Genomic DNA, 20,558 nt, shown 5'->3' on the forward strand with positions numbered 1-20,558 from the left:
AGTAACTCACTGCTTCTAGTTACATTTAGGGAAGTACTCAGTATATACAAAAGTAAGTACACTTACAGGACATTAATTTTTCTGTCAAAATGCACTTCTACAAAATCAGGGAAATCATTCAAAATGTCAGACTGGTACCACATTACATGCAAGAAGTAGGTATACTGACTTATCACAAATACCTCACTTCCTCAAACAACATTACTACTCCATACATCATTAGGATTATTAAAATGCCAAAGAATTGCACTGTAACAGTTTCTTGCATTTTTCTCACCTTGAGACTATAAACTTAATCAGAAGATGACACTTTACACATTCATGTGTAAAATTAATTAATATAGGAAAGGATTAGATCTAAATTGGAATGAAACCATAGTAAATAATATGGCTCTATCCCCTAAAAGCAACTTTAAAAATCACTTTAACAAATGATGTTCATGATACCAGTGATATTTATGAGGGGTATAATAAAACATGCCACATTCCTTATGAGTATACATCAAAGCTAAAATAAGTAAACAGAATTCTGTCAGTATTATAATTTACTGTTTAGTTAGAGATTCAATCATGAAAACAGAACATAGTGTTTCCAGTAACAAACAGAAAGTATTATTCATAACTTGAAAGGCAGTGGAAACATGCATAACAAGATTTTAAATTAAGGGTACAATTACATATTATCCAACTGCAAAGTTAAATGTACAACATACATACAGTTTCTGTAGATGTGAATAAAAACCAGCAAAACAAAGAAAATTTTATATAACATTAGGAGGAAATCTCATTAATAAAGAGAGGAAAACCAGAAAAAAGGAAGAAGGACTAAATGCTGCTGCAATGTCTTCACAGCCCCCCCCTCCCCCTCCCAAAAAATCAAACACACACGCATTCTGTTGTGTGGCCAAAGTGAAATTGACTCAAAGTGTTTTTGGTATTTTTGCAACACTGTAATCTAAACAGGAAAGAGATCATTAGATATGAGGAAAAATTAGAAATTGTAACAGACAATAATTTTTCTATAGTGCAAGCCAAACACATGCCTATGTATAAAAACAATTGAAATTCCTGCAACGAATGATATGCAAAATAAAGGAAAGGCAACCATTCCCACATGTAGGAACACTAGCTTTCGAGCTGATGCTCATTCTATAGCAGAAGTACACACATTCCCACACACACACAACCACACAGACACCCAAATGCACACACCTGCAGCCATGGTTTTACTGACTGTTGATTAGCTATTATTGAGAGCAGTTGCCTGGATAGATGGTCATCTCTAAGTTTATGAGGTGCTGAGAGAAGAAAGGAGTCAACAACAGGGGTAACACACAGAAAATGCTATTGCTACCATCTCTCAGGTAGAGCTGCTAGATGTATCTCTTGGTTTGCTTAATCGCGCACTTTAACACCCCACACTTCAGTGAAACAGAGAGAGACAGACTGGTAATAATATTATTCATGCGGCACACAGTTCCATTTCGGCTGCTGCAACTCCATAGTGTGGGAAAAAGCTGTTAGCCCTCTACATTAAATACATGAATACAACAGTAACCTTGCTTCTGAGACCTCGACTTTGAATTGTATGTTACTGTTCAGGACAGTTCTGGCTTTGTTTATTGGAAATGGTTTGAGCTCACATTACTTGTAGCTGTAACACTTGCCCTCTGAGTCTTTGGGCATGGCCTTAATGTTGATCTTTGTTTCCACAAACTACATGGCTCCTAGCAATAACTGGACTAGGTTTTGTCAGCTAAGGTATGAAATGCACACTGTCACTTTGACATCAGAAACAGCCATGTCCAGCAAATGCTTTTAAAGGTCAGTTCATTTATTAATTAACAACAGAAATTTGTGTGTGTCACCTTATAAAAATTTTCCGGGCTAGTTTTATTTAGGTCACTAGCTGGTGCACGTATGCCTGTGCTCTCCTGCATCTGCAATTGCACCCTCACATGCAGACGCATAATGTTGTTGGAAGCTTTTAACTGTATTAAAAATTCAGCCAAAAGTGGCATACACAAAATTATAGGTTCTATGAACCAGAGATTCTGCCCTAAGGGACGACCGACGAAAAGTATGAAAGAAGAGGAGAGTGTAAATAACAGATGATTGCAAGGAAAAAAAGATGAAGGGCAATTTCAGTTTTTTTTATCAATGTTATCAAGATAGGCAAAGAAGTCATACAGAGGCAGCTGGATTTAACGCACCAAAATAATGCAGTGCATGAGCTTTCAGTTCAAAGTAGTCAGTCATACTCTCACCATTAAATGTAGTCACCACCTACTAACAGACATCAAAAATTAAACATTTAACAGTAATTATGAGTAAAACCACATCAATCAGCATGAAACACAAGAAACACACAATGAAAGCTAAAATAGTAATGGAAAGGAGTACAAATGTCAGAAGTTATTTCTTCGGGTGAATCGACACAATGTGTTTTTCTGTTCAGCTTTGCATACAAGTTTGGCACTTTCAACAGCACAGATAAAGCATTCAATTCACACATGGCTCTAGGCATAGAATGGAAGACATGTATTGAAGTGAATAGTCTCCAGTCCTTAGCTGGAACCTCTTACAAAATGGTTCAAATGGCTCTGAGCACTATGGGACTCAACTGCTGAGGTCATTAGTCCCCTAGAACTTAGAACTAGTTAAACCTAACTAACCTAAGGACATCACAAACATCCATGCCCGAGGCAGGATTCGAACCTGCGACCGTAGCGGTCTTGCGGTTCCAGACTGCAGCGCCTTTAACCGCACGGCCACTTCGGCCAGCCAATCTCTTACAGTAAGCATGAACTGCCTGTTTACAAAATGTGTATTATTTAGAAGTGTTCTGACAAATGATTTTGACCAGGGCATTTATCAACAATTAATAACACATGTTGAAATTAATACAGCATTAAACACTTATTCTGCAAGATCATTTAAGAAAATTATACTAAAGATATGAGAATGATAAATGAACAGCTCACAAACAAATATAAGTCTAACAAAAAAAAGCTAACATATTGTGATTTCTGAAATAAATTATTTACACGAAAGAGTGTATAAGTGATAGTTAAATTTATTGATCATTTGTGTAAATGAAGTCAGAATATTTATGATTTCAGTACAATTCTCAATAGCATATAAGTTATTAACTGAAATTATTTTATTATTTTTCACATCTAAAAATACCAATATAAAATTTTTTTGTTACAAAAGAAATGTAATAAAATACAATGGAACTTCATTGTCACTTAGAACACACCTGTCACAAGTGTAACAAGAATCACTGAAATCTTTTGTTTCCAAACCTAAAATTATTGGGTTAAACTCTGACACGACTACTATGTTTCCAGGCAATAAGTAAATGTCAGCCTTCCTCCACACAAATTTGATTAAGCATGGCATTACCTAGCCTAGATATGCATTATCAGTTGTACAAGCAGAAGACTGAAATATTGCAGCAACATTTGATAGCAAGCTGATTAAAGCAACTCTGGGACACTTTCGAGCACGTGTGTTAATACCATGACTTCAACCAATTCTGCCACATGCACTGATGTTTCTGTGCATCTGAACTGATCTATGGGAAATGAGGCATCATGTGGATGTACCTTTGTGACTACTCTCATCGCATCTCACACACACAACCCAAAACACAAAATGATCTCTTTTTCTTTTACTCTGACTTGTGCCTACTTGCAGCTCTTAGCACTTCAGGGGGTAATAATTATCTTACTGACTTCCATCTCTTACATCATGTCATCAAATTCTCTAATTCTGAATCTTATCAGTGTATGCCACAGCCAATCAGTTCCTCTGCCGGATATGACTTCCTGACACAAGGTTCTCCAGTGACCTTTTTTAAATCTATGCATGGCTTTGACATCAATTACAAATACGTAAATTAAAAATTACAAGCTTATAAATTATGACAACATATGCAGAAAGATAATAGGTAACAAAAAACCAGAACAAAAAACATTAGAATTCAATTTTACAAATCAAAAGTGATACATGGAAATGACTTATGCATTCCAAAAATTGACAAGCGAACAATAGTCAATTATCTGGAATGAGAGTTATTAGAACAATGACAGTATGGAAAGGGTCAAAGACTCGGGAAGAGTAATTTAGAGAAGAGTGAACATTCATAGGCCCAGAAATAATTTCAAAACATCATGTGAAACTTGAGAAGGCAGAATTTAGGAATGAGTAGCAAAAGATCACTGTCAAAAATGAAAAGGTATAAACCAGAAAACTTAAGTGTCTCAGCAAAACTAGGTTGAGCTCCACAAGACAACAGATATTTGCCTATATGCTGAAGTAGTATAACAGATCCCCTGTCATAAGCCCTAATACATGTTCACTATCTGCATTCAAAAATAAAGCTTCAAATATCAACAGAATTCATGGTCAGTTCAATCATATGTGGAATATCAAGTATTAACAGTGGTTTCTTCCTTTTTTCTGAATAATGGTGAGAGAGAAGAATGCATATAGGAAACATTATGCAATTGGTTCCTCTATTCTTTGTCAGTTCACTTCAGAGATCGGCTAACTAGGTGCATATCCCATAGCCAAGTAAGACATTCCTAGTCTCCTCCTTCAACTTTACATATAAATGAAACTAGTCTTCTATTCACTGTACTACTAAAAATGCAGAATTAAGATAATGCAGGGAAGGACACTGTTTGCATCAATGAGAAAAAGTCTACACAGTTAAAGAACTACAGATTTGATAAACCAGGGCTGCTAGATCACAATTAAGAGAAATATGCAAGCTGAAGCATTATGTATAGCTAGCTCATACTCAAACTCCCCTAATTACCTGAAGAGGCAATTTACGAACAGCAAAGCTGGTTATAGCATTTTCTGGGAATTTGGCTTGGCTGGCATGTAGCAAAACCCCGTGTACAAAGAAAATAATTATTATTGCTACGTGTAAGCATATATCCTTTGCTTGAAGCATAAAGTATGAAATGCTTCTCTCTCAGTGTGTAGAATGAGTGCAATGGTTTTCTAGATTTTACTCTAACAACAAATTGCAACCCTGGTTTAACACATTTCTACAATGATGTCTTCCTACCTGGGTTTCCGACCAGGTACATTTCTGCCGAAGTTTACCACAGAAAATAAACAACATGAGTCAAAATGGAGAAACTGCACAACAAGAATTAGTAATACACAATTTTTACAGAACATCTGAATAACTATTAGCAAGCAATACTCTACATATACTTTATATTTTAAAATATGCACAAATCTGTTTACAATTCATATCAAAATCAAGTCTTAAATAGAAACCAATGATGTTGCAGATATATGTTATTTCTAAGTGGCCTCAACTTCTAGGCAGTAACTGGTCATCAGCATGCCGCCGCTGAACCTACCATTCCAAAATTTGATCCAAATTCATAAACAAGCTATTTCGAAACAACATACTACAAGTACGACCATTTACTTTATTTCTCCCACCATTTTCCTCTGGTGAATCCTTCCCGGGTTAATGAAATAACATATATACAAGTGCTTTTTATATTTTTTTTTTTTACTGCTCTTCTATAAATTGTTGGTAACCTGTTTTTGCGTCATTATATTCAGGAAAATACATGAAAATTACCTGCCATGATTATCACTTGCTCTACAGAGCACATAATTTATTTGTTATGTTTGCACCAAGCGTAGTGAAACAGGGGTTACGAAGCTGAACACACATTTCTGAACATGGGGTGGAAATAACCATCCTGTTATCCTAATTTAGGTTTTCTACAGTTTCTCTAACCTAATTATGTAAATGCTAGGATGATTCCTTTGATAAAAGCACAGTCTATTACTTTCTCCATCCTTGTCCAACTGAGCTACTGATCTATTGCTAAAGAGACTGTTAATGAGATGGTCAAATCTTTCAGTATTTTTTAGATTTTCACACTCCTTTTGATGTGCATTTTGTGTGTGAGTGATGTAATTTTTCTGATTTTCAATGTATGTACATTCAAACAAACATACATATCTGAGATGAGCACTGAAATTCTAAAACAATTAATTTGATATAACAAAGACATTTCTGATCTTTTCCATGAATAATAGAAATAAGTCATAATTATAAAAGCTTTTAAATGAGTATCACAATGTGATAGAATCAAGTAATGTACCTAAACACCAATAATTATCATTTACTATTAATGATACCTCCACTAACTGATTCACATTATAAATTTATTAATTTACGCACATACTGATTACCAGCGAGATGTCATTTTGTGAGGAAACAAAATCTGAGAAGAATCATTTCATTTTGTGAAGACCTTATTTTTAATCATCTCTGAGAACTCACTGAAAACGTACCACGTTAAAAATTGATCACTAGTAAGCATACCTCATATTTTTTAACTGAAACTAATAAGCTTATTAACTGGCCATTATTCTGATAATTAGTTCTGAACTGCATATGAAATGTGCTTCAACTCAAAAAGAAGATACAAACTACTTGTAAAAGACAACTCTTATAATAGTTATTTTATGAGAAATAACCCACTAAGTTATAAATTTACCTACATTAAGAAGCCAAGCAAACTAAGAAATGAAGTCTGTTTTAACTGGTATTACATTTCACACAAAAGAGATAATAAGTTAATCAACACTAAAAAGTTGCAGTCAATTTTTTCCTCACACATGCATTAATGTTTTTTACATGATTATCACACAAACTAGCATCTTCTGTGCTTTCAATTAAATGATGGAATAATTTACCTCGACTTATCAGAACGAGCTCGAGGAGCCTGAGCAGGAGAAGATTTTCGCCGAACACTTCAAAGAAAGCAGCAGAAACAGAGACAAACCATTACAGATGCATGGAGAAATCACAAATTGATAAAAAAAGATTAGAAAGTCAACAATTTGGAGTACTTACGCAGTAGGTTCTGTTTTCCTTTTGACACTGTTCCAAGCAAGCCAAACAAAAAGAATTCAGAGTTGCTTAATAACAGTATAGAATATTTCAGTAACCTCTACATCAACAAGATAAAACTTCTCAATTTAAAAATGGTTCTTGCAACAAAAGAATATTATGGAATAGTGTGATTATTGTCGCAAGAAAGTTTTTTTCCACGACTATGATGTTTGCCTTGCCAATTGCACATTAATTCAGTACATAATATAATTAATAAGAACGTTGGATGGCCTGTACATGTCTAACCACCATGTAACTACAGGAACTGAGTAGATGAAAAATTTTATGAATTTCATATGAAATTTGTGTCACAGTATGAAAATAATTTCAATGAGCTAATTAAAAATTTGATTAAAAAGGAATGGATAAACCCATGGATCACTCAAGAAAAAATATTTGCACATGGAAAAGGGAACGTTATTTAACACTTCGGAGACTGAGCCTGTTTGCAGTTCAAGCCACATCACTGTGTTCAAAAGAACATGCCGAAGTATTGCTCGGGCCACAATTTTCTCGACATGAGGCATCTGTTGCTTGAAAACTGGACTCATTTCACATGAGAATAATGTACAGAGGTCTCGTTACCTGTCCCTTGACAGGTGCTGCCTTCAGCTGGCAATTTCTATAATTATTTCGAAACAAACATTAGTGAATGGAACAGCTGCTGTCATGAATGACTGAGCCAATATATGATCACATTGACACAATTTCGTGCATGCAACTGCTAGGTTTTGCAGTAGTCACATGTCAGTAATACTTTAAAAAATGGCATAAATAGCTGGTGTTCTTAAACCAATATTCCTCTTTGGGCAGTCCTCAAATTGTTAAGAGCTATCCCAAATTAAACTGTTAAAAACTACTCTAGTACATTTAAAAAAAGCTACACAGCAGTCCAGAAATTCACACACTAAATCAGAAGAAATAAATCAGATCGCAAATTACACCATGAATGATAATAAATAATTCTTTTGAAACTTTCTTGCAGTGTGTGTCTGACAAACTTGAACTCAGGACCTTCGTCTTTCGCGAGCAAGTTCTCTACCAACTGAACTACCCAAGCTCAACTCACTATCTGTCCTCACAGATTTCTTTCTGCCAGTACCTAATTTCCTACCTCATTATGGAAACAATTTTTTTTTTTTTTTTTATTGTGTGTATACAGTGCAGTAGGGAGAATACGTGATTAATCTTGAAGGATACACAGGATTCAAAATTTAGTTCACACTGCTGCCACCTCTGGCTGCACCAATGGTTCTAATCTGGCTTGGCATTTAGTCAATCAGATTGTGAGCTGAGATGATATATAGGTGCTTCAATTCTATCTCAGAGTTGATCAATCTTAGTGCCTAGCGATGGCAGGCTACCAGTCTCTCAGCAACCCATCAGCAGACATTTTCAACAGACGACTGATCTGGAGAACATGCTGGCCAGCGTTACAGACCCTCCATACTAAGGTAGGCCAGGACAGCACGAGTAACATGTGATCTTGTGTTATCTTGTTAAAATGTAATGTCATAGAGGCTTCAAAGATCAGGAACAACCACTGGTCTTAATTCATCAGAAATACAGGGTGGCACAGGCAGTATCCCTAACTCTGAAGGTTTATTTTTAAACAAGATGATAGAACAAAACTATACAAGGGGTGTTCAATATGTAATGCAACACTTTTTTTTCTGAAAGTGGGTTGGTTTTATTGAGGATTGCAATACATCATATTATTCCCCACTGTTTTGGCTACAAAGCCCTATTTTTCAATGTAATATCTGTTCAATGTAATGGCCTTATGCCACCTTACCGGAAGGGCTTGAACGCCTGCACAGTACCACTCTACTAGTCAACATCTGAGCCAACATCTTGCTGCATCAATAACATCCCAATCATCCATGTACTGCTTCCTGCAGATAGCATCCTTCATTGGACCAAGCAGACAGGAGACTGAAGGTGCAAGATCTGGGCTGTAGGGTGGATGAGGAAGAACACTCAAATAAAGTTGTGTGTGCTCCTCTGTGGTGCACAGACTTGTGTGAGGTCTTGCAATGTCATGGTGAAGGAAGTTAATTTGCGTTTTTGTAGCAACAAACATGTTGAAGTAGTTTCTTCAATTTCCTGAGGATACTACGATACACTTCAAATTTGATGATGCACAATGAGAGAGGACATCAAACAGAATAACCCACTCAGAGTCCCAGAAGACTACTGCTATGACTTTACCAGTTGAGGGTGCGGTTTTGAACTTTTCCTTCAGAGGAGAGCACTGCAAGGATTGCCATTTTGTTTTGGGTTTGAAATGATGAACTCATGTTTCACTGCTTGTGATTATGTTCAACAGAAAATTGTCATGATCAGACTCTTAACACGCAAGCAATTCACACAAATGGTCCTTCATTGCTCTCTATGATCTTCTGTTAGGCAACGGGCACATATCTTCAGCTATCCCAACCGGTGGACGGCACCACTAACAGATGTCCAGTTGAACAACAAGATGTTTTAGTGTGGTCTGTTGATCACCTCGAATGAGTGTGTCAACACATTCCAACACTGCAAGAGTCACAGCCGTACATGGTCAGCCTGCGCACAGGAGATCGACAGGTTGGGGCAATCTTGTTGCTATGACGACAGATGCCTTGTCAAATGCTTTTGTTCACTGCCAGGTCTCCCTTGACGTTCTGCACGTGCATATGAATATCTTTGATGTTATGGTTTCCCACCAAAAGAAACTGAATGTCAACTTTGCTTCGACTGCACCTCCATTACAGATGCCATTTTGAAGGCCACATATAGTACTGCCATCGACTGGAACTTCATGAAACTACAGGGGCTTGAACAGGAATATTCCACTAAGTTAATTTCAAGAGGTTTTAAACAACAGTTCTTGCATGTCTTGTTCCTCTCTGTTAATGCACTGCTGCAGCCAGTCTGCCTAACTTTGAGAAGCATCTGCTGCAGAATGCAGTCTACTTCTAGGTTTGTAGAGTCCTTGGTCGACTTTTATACACCTCACTCTGAAGGTATCCCCATGAAAAGTAGTCACACAGAGTTAAATCCAGTGAGTGCCCAGGACATGGAATGTCACCAAACCAGGAGATCAAGCACTGGGGGAAGATTTCCCTCAAAACAGTAACTGAATTTCTAGCACCGCACTGCTAAAACCATGCTAGTGCCAAATTGATTTGCTGAAGCTGTGGTTCAAAACAAATCTTGAATCATGTCGACATATGCTCAGAACTGATGGTACCGAACTGTCACTATCACTGTGCAGAGGTTTCTTGTGAATTGCTCCATTGTTCTCACCTCTCCAATAATGCATATTCTAAATACACATCTACAGCCATACTCTGGAAACCACTGTGAAGTGCATGGCAGAGGGTACATATCATTATATGAGTTATCAGGTTTTCTACCCATTCCATTCATGTAGTAATCACACTTTTCCTACATGTTGAGATTCCTATCTGGAGTTTCCATTGTTTGATTTTACCGAACAGCTTTTCTTCCATCCTACAACCCTATGACTTTTCCTTTGTTACTATTCTCTATCACATTACTCTTCTCAGTGTCTGTTCTCTCTCTCTTCTTTCCTGTGTTTTTTCACCACCCTCCAAAACTGCACCTACTTCTGAGCCTCACTGTATCAATGATCGACTGCATACAACACAGGCTTTGTGACCAGGTGAGTTGTTGATGCAGCATCTGATGCCCAGATTCTTGCCTCAGATAGTTGTAATAACTTGGATCCTCGACATAACCCAGCCCCCTTTCCTCTCTTCCCTTATCGCTTTAAAAAAAAACCAACACACACACACACACACACACACACACACACACACACACACACACACACACACACACACGCCCAATTCATTCCTTTTCCTATACGTTTCTGTAAATTTTTAATGTATTTGTGTGTATTTTTACGTGGTTTTACTCATTTTTGTGTATCTGAGTTTTTTATGCATCTTTTCTCTTACTCAGCTCCTCTCTCACCCATGACGACCTATTTTGCCCATTTCCATGTCATTCCAGTTTCTTTACACCATTCATGCCACAAGAGACCCCTGCTCCATCTTTCTGCACCAGTTCAGAAAAGAATCCATTTTCCTGGGTAAAGCCCAGTCCCACATCCTATTTCTTGAATGCTACCTAAACTATAGAATCCTCCCAAATGCCCCAACCATAAGAATTCCTTTCTCTGGACCCTACCCCTCCTTTCACCTCCTCCACCTTTTCAGATTCCACCAGTCCTTGACTCTTGTAAACCTGGTACTGCAAAAACACATCTCCATAACACAGGAATTCCAGAAACACCTCTGCTCCCTCTGCATTATACTGCTACTGTAAAGTCGCTGCTTCATACATGTTTCTGAAATTGGGTCCTTTGTTCTCCAACATCTGGAGCAGCATTCCAGACACCACCTCCATAAGTTATGCAACCTGCTGACATCCAACTGCCATCTGAGGGCACCACTTTCCCATCCCTATCCTATCACAGTGTTCCTCCTTGTCCACCCCTCACAGCACCTAATCCCTGTCTAACTGAACTTTTCAACATGACACACCTCCCAAAACTCCCTACCAACACCCTACCAAATTCAGACCCAAAACATTCCTGTAACAGTGTTGTTCTTAACCTTCCACTCAAATCCCTCAGCTCCACAGAAGTTTCAGTACTATCCAAAGGTCTCATCTTTAGCCCTACACCCAAATATAACCATGCTGGAATTGTCAAAGGCTTATTGTCCTCCTCCCAAACCCTGCAATGGAAACACTTCTTTGCTGCCAATCACTTTGCCTAATTCCATCAATGAACCTTGCCTCTCCCACTTCATACCACTACCCAACCACCCACTCGTCACCTTCCAGGAATTCCTTCTTCCAACTTAGCCTCATCATCCTTCCCCAGGTCCCTTCCTCAGAACACCAACCCTTCAACAGAAGAAAGATTAGCCATACACAACCTCAACAATAATCCACACCTAATCATCCTACCAGCAGACTAAGGTTCCATCACTGTTATGAAGTGCAGCGACTACATGGTGGAAAGTTTCCACCAATTATCTGACTCCTCCAACTATAAACTCTGTCAGAGTTATCCCATCATACAAGTCCTACATAACCTACAATCCCTGCTTAAAGTCTTAGGCCCTTCCCAGAACCTCTCCCCTAAATCCATTTCCCTCTTCACCACTATGACAGCCTGCAATCCCACCTTCTGCATGCTCCCCAAAATCCACAAACCCAACAATACCGGACACCTCCTTGTGGCTGGTTATCGTGCCCCCACTAAAAGAATTTTGGCCCTCATTGATCAACACCTCCAACCAATTGCTTGTAATTTAGCCTCCTACATCAAAGATGCAAACCACTTCCTTCACCAACTATCCACCATCCTCAGCCCTTTACCTCCCGGATCCCTACTTGTCACTGATGATGCCCCCCTCCCTATACACCAACATCCCTCATGCCCATGGTCTTATTGCTATTGAACACTAACTTTCCCAATGTCCTTCACACTCCAAACCACTACCTCATTCCTTATAAACCTTACTAATTTTATCCTAACACACAACTACTTCTCCTTTGAAGGGAAGCTATACAAACAAGTCTGTGGCACACTCGTGGGTACCCACATAGCACCCTCTTAGGAGCCAATCTAGAGGAGACCTTCCTTGACTCTCAAAGTGCCAACCCCTAGCCTGGTTCTGGTTCATTAATGATATCTTCATGATCTGGACTCTTGGTCAAGACACCCTATCTTCATTCCTGCACAGCTCTCCCACCTGCTTCACCTAGTCCTCTCAACCCAGTGTGCCACCTTCCTAGACATTGACCCCCTTCTCTCTGATGGCTCGATCCGCACCTCTGTCCACATTAAACCCACCAACCATAACAGTACCTGCATTTTGACAGCTGTCGTTCCTTCCACACCAAAAAGTCTCTTCTATACAACCTGACCACCTGGGGATGGTGTATCTGCAGTGGCAAGAACTCCCTTGCCCAGTATGCTGAGGTTCTCACCAAGATCTTCACAGGCAGGCACCATCCCCCGCACAAACCGATCTCCCTTGCCATTTCCCCTCACACCCGCTATCCCAACACCCCTGCAAACCGACCACAAAGGACTGCCTCCTTTATCACCCAATACCAGCCCAGACTGGAGTAACTGAACCACATCATTCACCTGGCTTTGATTACCTATCATCATGTCCTGAAATGAAGGACATCCTACTCAAGATCCTTCCCATCCCTTCTAAAGTGGCATTCCACCATCCAACCAACCTCCACAACATCTTAGTTCACCTCTATGCCACTACCAAACCCAACCCCTTGCCATAATGATCATATTGCTGTGGAAGACCCAGGTGCAAGACCTGCCAAATCCACCCACCCAGCACTTCCTATTCCGGTCCTATCATGAGTTTATCCTACCCCATCAGGAGCTTGGCCACCTGCAAAAGCAGCCGTGTCATTTACCAACTCTGCTACAATCACTGCACAACTTTTTATACTGTTATGACTGCCATCCAGCTGTCCACCAGGATGAATGGCCACCACCAAACTGTGGCCAAGAGCATAGTAGACAACCCTGTGACACAACATGCAGCTGAACATAACATGTTTGAATTCAATGGGGATCCTCCCTTCCAACAGCAGCTTCTCTGAACTGCACAGGTGGGAGATACCCTTACAATACATTCTCCACTCCCATTATCCTGTCCTCAACCTATCACCTCCCCCCCATTCTCATACCCTACTCTCTATCACTCTCTGCCAATGGATCTGCCCATCTCCTTTTTTGCTCTGTTTTCCCCATCTCCCTGACCCATAACCTCCTGACTGTAGCTGTTGGTATTCTAGTCCATGCACACTCGCCAGACAGTGTTCCTCCACCAGTACACTTGTTATCCCTTCTCCACCCCCTCCCACTGCTGCTTCCATCCAATGTAATAGCTGCCTTCGGCCCCAAGCTGCCAGGGGTGGCAGTCATGTGTACGCGAGGTGTGCTTGCTTGTGTGAATGATTGGTGTATGTTTCTCTTTTTTCCACTAAGGCTGAGGCCGAAGGCTTATGCATAAGTGTCTCAATTGTGTCTGTCCGCAAATTAGCATGATATGTTTACGGCAAGTAGTTATCTATCTTTTCCTATGTTACTTCTTGACACTACATTTTTTCGTTTTGTGAAGTGCACAATTTTACATCTCTGAACAATTAAAGAAAGTTGCCCAACTTTGCAATATTATCAAGATCTGACTTAATATTTATGCTGCTTCTTTCAGTCAGCACTTCATTATAGATAAAGGCATCATCTGCAAAAAGTCTGACTTTACTATTAATATTGTCCTTAAGGTCATTAATATACAACATGAACATCAAGGGTTCCAACACACTTCCCTGGGCCACACCTGGCATTACTTCTACATCTGATGATGACTCTCCATCCAAGATAACATGCTGCATCCTTCCCACCAAAAATTCCTCAATCAAGTCACAAATTTCACTTGATACTCCATACGATCATACTTGGGACAATAAGCGTAGATGTAGTACTAAGTCAAATGCTTTCTGGAAATCGAGAAAAACTCCATCTACTTGACTGCATTGACCCAGAGCTTTCAGTATGTCATGTGGGAGAGGTACGAGTTGGGTTTCACATGATCTGCTTTTTAACACATCCAGAAAAGTGGAACTGAGAACAAAACAAATATATCTTTAGTCAAGTTCTGAACCAATATTTCACATGCCTGTAGCAGATACTGCCAGTCCCAGTGGACAGTTCTTAAACAATGACCATCTCGTATAGATGGAAGTGAAGGTCTTCCTAGAGAATCTAACACACAATACAGTTGGGAAGTGGTGGGACAGAAATGCTTGTAAGCAGAATGCTTAGGAGACTGCATAATAGGGACATAGGGACCGATGACCTCAGCAGTTTGGTCCTACAAGGGCGGGGCAGGGGGGGGGAGCAAAAGTGACATCCTTAACTGCTCTATGTTTCCTATAGTTTGACCAATTCTCTGTGTTCCAACTCTCTTGCACACCATAAACACAGAGGTTCCCCACCCATAAAAAATCTATTTCAGTTAGGATGATGATGATGATGATGATAGTGATCATATGTTCACAGGGACTGAACTACTGGATCATCAGTCCCTCCTTATCATACGATAAACACAAAAATAGGGCCTTGGATGCTCAAACTGTATTAGTAAGTCAAAGAGTTTAAAAGGGTGTGACTGGTAAAAGAAAATAGAGATAACCCAAAAGCATCTTACAAACCAGGGTCTAAAGGCACAACAAGGTGAGAGGGGAAGAAAGTAACCTGCAGTTGCTTGCTGAGTACCCGCTACAAGGGGAGGCTCTCACCCCAAAACCACTCCTAACACTGGAAGTGGAGAGTATTATAGGTTAGAGTAAAATCTGCTCTTGCTCAGGAAATGCAAAACTATGTTAGTGGCTGTCACGTCATCTGCAAGCATCTGAGATAGTGAGATAGGCTAACCAAGACCTTGCCGCAGATTGGCCAGCAGGGCACTTTCAAGAAGAACATGCACTATTGTCAAAAGATTACTGCAGCTGCAGTGAGGGGGATCCTCCTGATGCAGAAGGAACTCATGGGTGAGTCTCATGTGGTTGCTGCGTAGTCAGCACAACACAATGGCATCTTTTGGAAAGGCCTGTAAAGATGTCTGCCATATCTTAGTGGACCCTTTAATCACTCTCAACTTGTTTTGGGTGGTAGTAGCCTGCCATTCCAGTTCTCAGAGCCTCAAAATATTGTGTTGAAGTTGTAATCTTAAATCTGAGCGTGGCATCCCAACATTAAGTTGATCTCCTGTAGTTGCGACTTTAGCTAAGGGATTGGCGAGTTTATTTCTTGGAATGCGTATGTGGCTCGGTATCCACATGAAGGTCACCATCTTTCCAGAGCTGCAGAGGTCAGCCAGTACGTCCTGGACATTGGCAGCCAAAATATTTTTGGGATAGCACAGTGCTATGGCTTTTAAGTAACTGATGCCCGCCCCAATAGCCAAGTGGTCAGCGCGACGGAATGCCATGCTAAGGGGCCCGGGTTCAATTCCCGGCTGGGTCAGAGAATTTTCTCCGCTCAGGGACAGAGTGTTGTGTTGTCTTCATTACCATCTCGTCCCCGTTAACACGCAAGTCGCCGAAGTGGCGTCAAATCGAAAGACTTGCACCAGGCGACCGGTCTACCCGATGGGAGGCCCTAGCCACACGACATTTCATTCATTTCAGTAACTGATGGAATCACTACAGATCAGAAACTTTGTCAGGGCCTGGGATTTGATGTACCACAAAGCCTGAGAGATGGCAACCAATTCTGCAATGTATACAATGTAGGTACTTGGCAGAGAGTGCTTCTCATGCAAAAGTGTAATGGACCCTGTCATTGACTTTCAGTCCATCTGTGTAGATGCATACAGAATGTAGAATAATCGTGGAGGATTGAAAGATACATGTGTCGGAGAAGGGTAGAATCAGCATCCTTCTTGTGGCCACAAAAGAAGTCCATTATTATCAAAGGACATGGTAAAGCTCACAGGGGATGTTGAGAGGGATGTCTAGCAACTAACAGAGGCTGTTGGGGGGTCCTTCAGTATAATGTCGAGTCAGATCCCAGCTGGTCTTCCCAGTTTTGGATGATGCGCAAACAGTCTGAACTGCTGGTTGTGAAACAGAGTTGAGTGACATGGGTGGGTAGGCATCTGACAGATTGTGATCGTGTAACTTGCCAGAAGCTGCTGCTATCCAACCTGCAGGGATGGGACACTGGCTTCCATCAGGAGGCTGCCAACAGAGCTCATACGGAAAGCCCCCATAGCGAATTGCACACCAGTGTGGTGAACAGTGTCCAGCAAGCTCAGTACAGACCTTGCTGCCAACCCATGGGCAACACATCCATAGCCCAAGCAGGATAAAATAAGCACTTCGCAAAATCCCAGAAGAACGATGCAATCTGTGCCCCATGCAGAGTGATTAAAAAAAGGAGAGCATTCAACTTCTTCACACAAGTTGCCTTGAGCCGGCAGACATGCAGCTTGCTTGTGGTCAAATAAAATACCTAAGAATTGGAGAGTTTCAATGACCAAGATAAATTTCTGGGTGCGGGTGCACAGTCCGGATTAGCTTTGGTTTTGTTTTGCTTTAGGGTGCAAAAAACAATTGGGGTCATACGCGCCCAAGTCTATAGAACATGGAGACAGAGAGGAGTTAAGAAACTGACTGTACGTCAGCCCCAATTGACATAAGAGAAGACGGCTAAAAACAGGGATGTGGAGAAAACACTAGAAAAGACACCACACAGAAACAGACTTCGAAAACTAAAAATTAAATGACCTTCACCATGTTGCTTTGGGAGATAAAAAGCAAAACGCAGTCGAGAGCCCACATGGCATTTGCTGAAATGGACGATAACTCAGACAGCAAACCCAAGCAGGAACGTAAATGGTTTAAAAAAAATGGGCATTCTGTCAGGAAGTGGAGGACCGTTAAAACTTGGGCGCAAAGTGTGCAAAGTGGTGGGGTAGCATCACTTATCAAATGGCGATGGCTAAAAAGGCAGTGCCCAATACGCAGTTGTTGGGAGAGGCTTAAATGGCTGGAGCTTATTCCCGTGAAGGGAGGACCATTGGCGACACCAAAGGGACACCACCACCTGACAAGACAACAACATAGAGATCATCAGAGGGAATATAGGAACTAGCGGACTGAGGTACGAAGACTGCAGCCTCGGCAGCAGCAACAGCAGCCTCGTTACATGGCAGACCGACATGACCAGGAACCCACAATCATCACAGTCGCTCCACATACAGTGAGAAAGTGACAGTTTTCCTGGCTCCACTGCACTAAGGAATGGGTGCTGTACAGCATACATAGAGTTTGAAGGGCACTGATCGAGTCTGAGCAGAGGACACAACTGAAAAGTCTGTGTCGCCATACATACTCTGCGGCCTGATACAGTGCAATGAGCTCTGCTGTAAATAATGAGCAGGGTGCCAGAAGCTGATATCGATAGACATGGGTGCCAATGATAAAGGCACACCCGACTCCACAGTCAGTTCGAGAACCATCAGTGTATACATAGGTATTATCGCGAAGTTCCATGCGAAAGTCGTAGCAATTTCATAGTTTCAACGAATGGAAGGGCAACAGGCCCAAGATGTAAAGATGGTGGGAGAAACCAACTGCACCACCAGAAATTCACGCAGACAGTTTTTTCAGTGGAAAAACTGTAAGCCATTGTTGATGCTCCATGAGTGAAGACGATCAAGGCATCGCTGAAGATGCCACTCAGTGGGACAGGTCCATGGAGAACTGCAATAGATGGCAAAATCGACAACAAGAAGTGAGCCGGGGATGCCCAGGGGGAGGGGGGGGGGTTGAGGGTGGGAGGGGGGGGGGGGGGGGGGGAGAGACAGACAGACAGACCATTATACGGTTAATGGCAATAGCAAATAGGATGGAACCCTGTGGCATACCATTTACGTGGCTGAAGGTGTACGACAAGGCAGAACCAACACGTACCTTGAAAACTCTGCCATTTAAAAATTCCTGAAGGAAACAGGGCAGGCGGTCATGGAAGCCCCACGTGTGAAGAGTTCGGAGGATACGAGTTCTCCCACATATGTCTTATGCCTTCTCCAAATTGAAAAACATGGCCACAGTCTGAGATTTCCACAGAAAACCATTTATGACATGGGTGGACAAAGTTACGAGATGGTCAACTGCAGAACGCCGTGCTCGAAACCCACACTGTGCATTCATTAGTACATTGCAAGACTTCACAAGGTGGCGCGCCTGCCTTAGGTGACTGTTCACACCTCCCAAACACCTCACAGAGGGACCAATCAGCAATTTGGGAAGGTTGCAGCTCAGGCAATCACCCCTCCCTGGGCCTGGCCTGTACCAGGGGGTACGTGCGAACCCTACCTGTCGACCTGGGGCTGGGAATTACGCCTTAACCAGTCACCTGTTATGGGTCAGACATGTGGGCCGGCCTTCAAGAGTGCACAGGGAGGAAAAAGATCAAGAGGAACATCAAGTGCTGAAGCAGAGGAATGAGAGGAGAAGGGAAACAAAGAAAGGAAAAGGGAGTGAAAAAACAGTGGTGAGACTGTTCTTATGTCAGCGACTTACAACGCAGAACATTTCCAATGACACCCCAGACACGTTCCCCAAGGGAGGGGAAGAAGAATAGCAAAAGGATAGACTTGCAGCATGGAAGGGAAAATATGCTCGGAAGGGAGAAGATGCTGCAAAGGCGGGGGCCCTGTGGTAGCCAAAGAGTGGTGAGCCCCCAAGGGGAGTTGGGGGGGGGTGTCACATTTCGGAGCTGATAAAAATGCTTAACTTGTGATTTTGTAGGAGAAAACTGATATCAGTGATTCAGGACCCAGTCATGGACTCCCCAGACAGCCTCCTGAAGTTGGCGCTCAGTGGTGCGCAATGATGCAGAGGGAAAGTACAGGCAATGACCATCCACAAACAGTGACAAAGAAACTGTCAGGCCCACTGCATTTACAATTACATTGATGGCAATAGTAAAAAGTGTTATGCTCAGAACCCATCCCTGAGAGACTCCAGTTTCCCGTACACATTGGTTGCTGAGAGTCAAACCGATGCAAACCTGAAAAAAATTGGATAGATAGGAAATTCTGGATAAAAATGGGTAAACTGCTGTGGACACTCCTCTCATGGAGTGTAAATAGGATGTGATGTTGACATTTGGTATCATATGCCTTCTTTATGTCGAAAAACAGAGCAATCAGATGTTGACGATGCGCATAAGCGCTGCGAATTCCAAACAAACCAGATGATATGTGGCGAACCGGAAAGCCCAAAAGCCGCTTTGGAATTTTGATATATGCCCTCTGGCTTCGAGGCACCAGCAAAGCCAGCAGTCAACCACCCGTTCGAATAGCTTACATAGCCAATTCATCAGAGAGCTTGGTCATAGTTAGTTAAGGTATGTGGTTTTTTTTCCCAGTTTCAGGACAGGAATAGTAATAATTTCCTGCCACTGAGAAGGAAATACTCCCTCCCACCAAATGTAGTATGTTTCATATTGTTGGCATGAAGATGTTTGAGCATTTGGTTGTGAATTTTGTTGAGTGCAGGGGATGTATACTGACTCACTGCCGCAGCTCTGCAAAGCTCCCATTCCCTAAAAGGGACACTATTTGATAGATGTGTGCATGGAAAGATAGCAGGTAGCACTCAATAAGGTGTTTCCAGCTCAGGAAACAAGGTGGTAATAACTGAAAGTGGACACTTCAGCGAAGTGTGCTGCAAAACGTTTGGAAAGAACCATGGGATGAGTGCAGATGTTACCACTGACAAGGATTCCAAGAACTGCCTTGACTGTTGGATGGATTCAAATGCAGCAGAGTTTAGTCCATACTTGGGACAGGGGGTGTGGGTCCGTGTGGTTGAGACACATTGCTCCCAACACTCCTGCTTCTATTTCTTTATTAAAAACTGTGCTTTCGCATGGAGTACCTTGAAAGCCATTAACTTATCCATAGAGGGATGATGCTTGTGCCATCAAAGTGCCCTGCGGCATTCCCCGATAGCTGTGGCTACATCTTCAGAC

General features: G+C 41.4%; 1 protein-coding gene across 3 annotated transcripts in view; it reads right to left on the reverse strand.

Annotated features, from left to right (window-relative positions):
• Nucleotides 1-20,558, reverse strand: part of LOC124605408 (dynactin subunit 1) — a 166,903-nt gene that overhangs the window by 119,903 nt on the left and 26,442 nt on the right. For 2 of the 3 annotated variants that reach the window (XM_047137059.1, XM_047137056.1), the window contains exon 4: nucleotides 6,751-6,807. The exons of the other annotated variant lie outside the window; for it this stretch is intronic. In XM_047137059.1, the coding sequence (XP_046993015.1) occupies nucleotides 6,751-6,807 (57 nt within the window). The remainder of the gene's footprint in view (nucleotides 1-6,750; nucleotides 6,808-20,558) is intronic. 3 annotated transcript variants of the gene reach the window in all.

The sequence above is a fragment of the Schistocerca americana genome, chromosome 3 (genome assembly GCF_021461395.2).
Source record: "Schistocerca americana isolate TAMUIC-IGC-003095 chromosome 3, iqSchAmer2.1, whole genome shotgun sequence".
Taxonomy (NCBI): domain Eukaryota; kingdom Metazoa; phylum Arthropoda; class Insecta; order Orthoptera; family Acrididae; genus Schistocerca; species Schistocerca americana.